Source organism: Arachis ipaensis, chromosome B02 (genome assembly GCF_000816755.2).
Source record: "Arachis ipaensis cultivar K30076 chromosome B02, Araip1.1, whole genome shotgun sequence".
In the NCBI taxonomy this organism is placed as follows: domain Eukaryota; kingdom Viridiplantae; phylum Streptophyta; class Magnoliopsida; order Fabales; family Fabaceae; genus Arachis; species Arachis ipaensis.
Genome location: NC_029786.2, coordinates 107,378,148 through 107,385,393, shown reverse-complemented (window position 1 = coordinate 107,385,393; position 7,246 = coordinate 107,378,148). Strand labels below are relative to the sequence as shown.

The window sequence follows — 7,246 nt, the reverse complement described above, 5'->3', positions numbered from 1 at the left end:
TCTTAATTTATATTTATTTTAAACTAAATATAATACAAATGCTTAATTTAATTTCTGTTTTTTAATTTCAGTTTCTCTTTTAAATGTAGCTACAGCAACTATATAATTATTTTTTTTGAATAAAATATTTATGAAAATAATAAAATAAAGGAGAACATGAATGATTTGATGAATTTACAAAGGTTTTCAACGTGCCAAGAAACAATTAGAGATTGACCATGGTGATGGGAGTTTCTGGCACACCAGCTTTTACCAGCCAACCAAAAGAAGACAAAATGCCAAACGAACACTCAAAGACCCAACAAAGCTTGCCGGTGATTAGATGTAAGGCTGTAAAGTGCAACCACCATTTATTTTGCTGTGTTTGGATTGGATAATAATATAGAGGGCATTCTATTCTTTTAACAAACTTTTCATTAATTAAATGACTTATATAATGATAATCTCATTTATTGTTATAAATACTAATTGAATAAGTCATTATTACTTTTGATTTGGAATTAAATGAGAATAAAATCAGATATTATCTTTTGTTCCTTAGATAATTATTTTTTTGGATTTTAGATATATTATTTTTTGGGCTTTAAATATTATTTTATTTGGGCTTAAGGGTTTAATAGGTACCATGCTCAAATATAAATAGGCCTACATGTTTCGATCTCCAATATACCAAAGCCGCCTTTGTTGCTCTTTTCCCATCAAAAGAGTTGTAGTTCAGCCACCTGAAAATATAGAAAGGCTTTGGTTGAGGAAGATCGAAAGAACCAAGATCCAAACTCTTCCGATCGTATGATTCATGTTTATGAATTCAGGTACGTTTCCGCATTCAAGTATTTCCTTTTTTATTAATTTAACATAGATAATTTTTAGGTCGAAAAAATTCTAACATTTTATGTTAACGACTGAATTTTGTATTCATCAAATATGATCGTAAAGCGTGTATAATATGATATTTTTTACATGTTCAGCATCCATTTTGCTAGTTGAGTGCTCCCTTTAATTTTTTTCATACTTATGATCATCCATCGAATTTCATTAACCAAAATATTTATCTCTATTACTCTCTAATTTGAAAGCTTTCAAAATAAAATTAAGTAATTGAAAAATGATATACAATTATTTTGCTCGGTAATATATTAATATCATTTTTAGACTAATCCAATTACATGCTAATCTTAATAAATTGACAAAGGGGGGATTTGACTCATTTTTTTCATTTTGTTTGTTTCTATTCTTTTTAAAAAATTAAAAGTAAAAGATAAGGCAAGTTACCAAAATAAATTATTTGCAGACCAGTATTATTGAATTGCATATGAAATTGCAATTTTTACATATTTATGAAAATCGCGAGAGGGGTAGGATGGATTAGGTATTACACGTAAATCGTCAGAAGAATATAACAGTTTATGATAGAAAGGTACCGTGATTTCTTTTTTTTTTTTGTGTTCCAACATAAACTACTATACCCCTCTGACAATTTACGTATAATATCTAATTCGTCCTATCCCTTTCGTAATTTTCATAGATATGTAAAAGTTGCATTTTTACATGCAATATTTAAAAATTATAATTCAGTAATATTAGTTTACAAACAATTTATTTTAATAACTTACCCTAAAAAATATTAAAAATAAAATAACAATCAATCAAACTCTTCACGTATAAGCTTACATACAAGTCTTCACTTTACTTAAATAGTCTTTTAGTATTAGACTTTAAGAGTAGTATTAGGTAATTAATTTTTTTCAACTATTTTTTGTGTGATAGATTATTAAAATATTTCTAAGAAAAACTATTTACATAAATCCTAACAAAAACGAGTCAAGATTTTTTAAAGTAAAAAAATTAGTAAAATGATAATGTCATAGGTTAATTTTTCTTAAATTGAAATAATAAGACACACATTTTATGAATAGTTAAGTGCGATTTTGATTCCTAACGCAGAGGTCGAAATTTTTTTGTCGTCGACCTTTTTTTCTGAAGGTTTAACTTAGTTTTAAAATCGTCCTTTTTACCAAAATTTTTGTTTTTATTACCAAATTACCCCTAACTAAAAAATATAAAAAAAAAGAAAAAAAAGAAAAAGGGAAAAGGAGAAAGGGGGAAGGAAAGGTCGCACTTTAGGAGGGGTGTTGTTTCTAGGAAAGAGGGGGAAGGGGGAAGGAAAGGTAGAGAATCTCCGTGCCGCCGCTGCTCCTCGGCACCACTGTTGCTTCCTCGCCGCTGCTCCTTTTTTCCTGAGCACAAACTCACACTAACGGCAAGAGAAGAAAGAGTAGAGGGAGAGAGAAAGAGAAGAGAGGAACGGAGTTGTTCTCGTCGCCACACCCCTGCCCTTGTCGCGATTCGCGGCACCGCTGACTACCACAGCGCCCTCTTCGTCGCGATTTGCAGCTCGTCACCACCGCATCGCTGTTCTCGTCGCAATTCGCGGCGTCGCCATCACTGCCGCAGCCCTTTTCACGTGATCCACCACCACCACTACCGTAGCTCTCCTCCCCTCGCGATTCGCAGTTCACCGCCGCAGCACCCCCTCCCCCACCACCACCGCAGCCCTTTCCTGCAATGCTGTTTCAATTTTTATTCCTTTTTTTTTTCATTTTTCAGATTTAAAGGAAGGTGTTTTGTTTCTGTTTATTCCATTGTTGTTGTTGTTGATGCTTTTAGTTGCTTCTGTTTATTCTTTTTTATTCCATTGTTGTTGTTGTTGATGCTTTTGGTTGTTTTTGCTTCTACTTCTGGTTCTGCTTTTGTTGTTGCTCTGATTCCATTATCCATTGTTATTGTTGTTGTTATTTTTTTGGTTATTTTTGTTTGATTGTTGTTATTCTGCTTCTACTTTCTGTTTTGCGTTTGCTTGTGCCTCTTCGCTTCTGCCTCTGGTTGATTTTGGGAAGAAGAGAGGACAGGTATTTTCGTCCGAATGACTGATTTTAAAACTAAGTTAAATTTTTGAGACCATTTTGTAGTGAAAAAAGGCCGAAGACAAAATAAATTTTCGACCTCTACGTTAGAGACCAAAATCGTACTTAACCATTTTATCAAAGTTATAAAATCAATAGTTTACTATTTTATTAACTTTTTCATTTTAAAAATGTTAAATTCAATAAGAATAAGATATTTTTAATTTCCATTTTTGCCCTTTTTGCTTTTTCACCCTCACCCAAAGTTGATGTTCTCCCATACACTGAAATGAAAGGGTAGCACTAGTAAAGGACTAAAGGCAATTAGCCAATAAGGTAAAGCATGGTCACGTGACTATCACGTGTTTCGCACGTGAGAGTAGCCGCCTCGCACGTGCCACACAGGCCATCACTCACTTTGTGTGTTGTTTGCTCCATTTTTTTTTCTCCTCTCTTATCATTTTTCTCTCTCAAGTTGCCAACTTTCTCTCTCTTCAGTTTTTTCCCCTAAGCTCTCTCTTTCTCTCTCTAGAATCCAGCTCCTTTTTGTTGCTCAATCTTCAATTGGATTCTCGTAATGTCAGGGAAAAGAAGGAGAAAGCTGAAATCGTGAGCTTCTCCTCTTTCTTATTCAATTTTCAATTTCCGAATTAGCATCCCTAAATTATTTATCTTTCTTTAATTTTGATTTAGTTTAATTTACTTTAATTAGAGTAGTTTTGTGGATATGGGGTTATCTCATGATGGATCAGTGTGTTTGGTAATTTGTAAGAAATTTTGGTTTTATAATTTTGTAATTTGTAGTTTGAATTTCATAAGAAAGGAGAATAGCACTGCACTAGGGTTTACGGATCAGATCAGGTTTTTAGTGGTTTAGTTTTGGTAAATTGGATGAAAGATGGGGTTAATTGAGTGTTACTGTAATGTGATTCTTTAGAGATCAGACTACTAGGCCTTTGATTGAGAGAAAGAATTTGATGTTTCATAGTTCATAGTATATAACATTAAATTTGAGGACTTGTTTTTACTGTGTGTCTTAGAATTTGGTATCACTTCAACCCATATGTTTATTGTAGAATTACAGTCATCTTTAACAAACTTAGGAAAATCAACGCCTTAGGTTTGCATCAAAGGAATCTTAAACAAAAGCAGAACATAAGCCACTGCTGTGATTGCTGTTAATTATAGCTTTTCTAAATGACAAATTAAGAGTTCTGTTCTCCCCTTTATCCTATGCTTACTCTAGTCCTATTGTTGTTTATCATTGGTATATCATGTATTTGAGATGTTATAAATCTCTTGCTTCCTTCGCTGAGTACTTTTGAAGCTTTGTTTCACCTGACACTTGTTTCTTGTTGTTCAGGTTAGTTGATACAATTAATGACAATAAAAGGTTGGCAATTGAGGTGAAAAATGAAAATTTAGAACTACAAACTTGGTCTGATCTCCCTGCGGAACTCTTAGAGTTAATCTTATCTCGTTTAGCTCTAGACGATAATGTTCGTGCATCTGTTGTTTGCAAGAGATGGCATCCTGTTGCTATTGCTGTACGCATCGTAAACCAATCACCATGGCTGATGTATTTTCCGAAATTTGGTGATTTGTATGAATTCTATGACCCGGTGCAGCGGAAGACTTATTCAGTTGAGTTGACCGAATTGAGTGGATCTAGAGTTTGTTACACAAAAGATGGTTGGTTACTGCTATACCGCCCCAGAACTCACCAAGTGTTCTTCTTTAATCCATTTACTCGAGAAGTGATCAAATTGCCAAGATTTGAGATGACATACCAGATAGTTGCCTTCTCTTGTGCTCCAACATCGCCCGGCTGTGTTTTATTTACCGTTAAGCATGTTAGCCCCACAATCGTGGCTATTAGCACATGTTATCCTGGGGCAACAGAATGGAAAACGGTTAATTACCAGAATCGCTTGCCCTTTGTTAGTAGCATATGGAATAAGCTTGTGTTTTGTAATGGACTCTTTTATTGCCTAAGTCTTACAGGTTGGCTAGGGGTTTTTGACCCATCTGAACGCAGTTGGAGTGTTCTTTCGGTCCCTCCTCCAAAGTGCCCGGAGAATTTTTTTGCCAAAAATTGGTGGAAAGGAAAATTTATGACAGAGCATAATGGAGATATCATAGTAATTTATACATGTTCTAGTGAAAATCCCATTCTTTTTAAGTTAGATCAGTCAATAATGGAATGGGAAGAGATGAGAACACTGGATGGAGTAACCCTTTTTGCTAGTTTCTTATCATCTCATTCAAGGATTGACCTTCCAGGAATGATGAGAAACAGCGTGTACTTCTCTAAAGTTCGATTTTATGGAAAGCGTTGCATATCATTCTCCGTCGATGACTATAGATACTATCCTCGGAAGCAGTGCCACGATTGGGGCGAACAAGACCCATTCGAGAACATTTGGATTGAACCGCCAAAGGACTTCTCTGGCTTCACATGAAGAATTTTAGTGAGAAAAGTAAGCATTTCCATTATAGTCATGTACAATGCTATTTGTTATGATGCAGTTTCTAACTTGTATAACATTTGGATGTGCACAATAAACCAGCTTATGTTTATGCTTTATTAAGTAATTATGTATACTAGGAACTTTTTGTCAATGTTGTTTACTTGATTATCAATGCTTGTTAAGTAGTCTAAGATGCACTTGGTTAACTATATACTAATGTTTGTTTATAGGATTTTCTCTTTCTAGAAAAAAAAAGTTTTTTTTTAATCTACTATCAATGCAATGGTCCAACCAGTGAAATTAGCAACTTTAGTTTTTTTTTTTAAACATGTGTGTGCATATATATGATTCTAAATGAAGATTGTCCATCCTTCAGTTTTGGAACTTTCTAGCCTTGTTATATTTTGGTTGTTCTACCTTGGTTCAATGGCAAATGATAGTTGTTATCATTTAGTGCTTATGCACAATATTTGTTTTATCAGATTATCTACTTATTTGTTCAATTATTTATATGTTGGACATGATCTATGAAGATTTTCATCTTTCAATTTATGTTTGGTTTGGTTTGGTTTGGTTGCTATCATAATTCAATCTATAGCTCCCTCTACTATCTCAGAGAATGAAAGCTTGTATTCTCTATTTGGTGAATTGAGAATGTATATTACTACTAATTAGTGTCAACAAAATTGGACCATCAATTGGTTGGGATAGATTTTTTTCATTAAAGAAGTGTAACAGCTCAACATTGATAAGGACCTTAGAATTTGGCGTATCAATAATCTCCAAAAGACACAAGAAGATGACCTTGTTTGAAGTTTGATGATGATAAATGAAAAGAATGATACTTGTACTCACTTTTGTTTGGATATTGAGCCAATTTATTGTCTTCAATAGTCAGATGTGACACGAAAATCGCATTATATTAATTTCTCGCACTTAATAAAAGAGAAGAGTATGAGTTTGTTCAATAATAATAAAGTCTTATCTCACTAAGTAGAATTGATTACATAGATTAAACGGCGTTATCAAGCTCTATCATACATCAATAATATTTATAGTAAGATTGTTTGCACATAAATTTCTTGATTACCTTCTTTATAGCCTTTTCGGGTTTTCTTCTATCTTTCTTCACCTATTTATCTTTCATCTGATTTATTATCTTAGATGTTTCATCGATCTTCTCTTCATATGTCCAAATAAAATAGTTCAATGTTGAATTAAAAATAAGTACTAAAAATATTGTTCTTCATGGATGTAGTTAACATGAAGTTCAAATGAGGCAACTACCGTTGGTTTCATTTTCACACAAATCACATCACATTGTGATTGAAGATTAAACGACTCACAAGTGTACAAGAAGCCAATGCAACTTGTGATCATGCATTTTCATTTCCAATCTCACATAGTTCAATAGAAACTCGTTCATGCATGCATGTGGTTTCTTTTCCTAAAAGAAAAGGCATATGATTAAATGTACCTAATTCACAAACGAATTGGCTTTGCTAGAAACAAACAAAGAAAGTGGGAATGGAATGCTTATTGAAAAGAAGAGAAGCTTCCTTTGCTTCACAAACACACAAAAAAGAGAGAGCATATTCTCCATACAAATGTTTGCATATTCTTGCACAGCTGCATAAGATTGAACTTGGTTCACAAGTTCAGATTTTTATTTCAATCAAAAGAAATGTTCAAGTACTTGAGAATAAGCCATTATTTCTTTGTTCTCATATGGTTATATGGCACGTGTTGATTGGAAAAAAAAAAATAGAAGCCTCCACAATTTCTTTCCTAATTTTTTTTTCAACATTTCCTATGTATTAAGAGAGCAACTAGCAATTCTCAAAGCATTCAAGATATTTTTCACTTTCAATA

The 7,246-nt window shown here is 33.2% G+C and overlaps 1 protein-coding gene across 1 annotated transcript; it reads left to right on the top strand.

The window, feature by feature from the left end:
• LOC107626385 (F-box/kelch-repeat protein At1g57790) lies at positions 3,330-5,561 on the top strand. Its single transcript, XM_016329258.2, has 2 exons — positions 3,330-3,512; positions 4,267-5,561. Exons 1-2 carry the CDS (start codon positions 3,481-3,483, stop codon positions 5,363-5,365), a joined length of 1,131 nt encoding a protein of 376 aa, XP_016184744.1. The 5' UTR covers positions 3,330-3,480; the 3' UTR covers positions 5,366-5,561.

What these genes read in the sequence shown, in the direction of transcription:
- LOC107626385 (XM_016329258.2), top strand. Translation starts at nt 3,481, where the DNA reads ATGTCAGGGAAAAGAAGGAGAAAGCTGAAATC. An exon ending in AGAAGGAGAAAGCTGAAATC is followed by an intron (nt 3,513 to 4,266) that starts GTGAGCTTCTCC and finishes CTTGTTGTTCAG; the next exon opens with GTTAGTTGATACAATTAATG.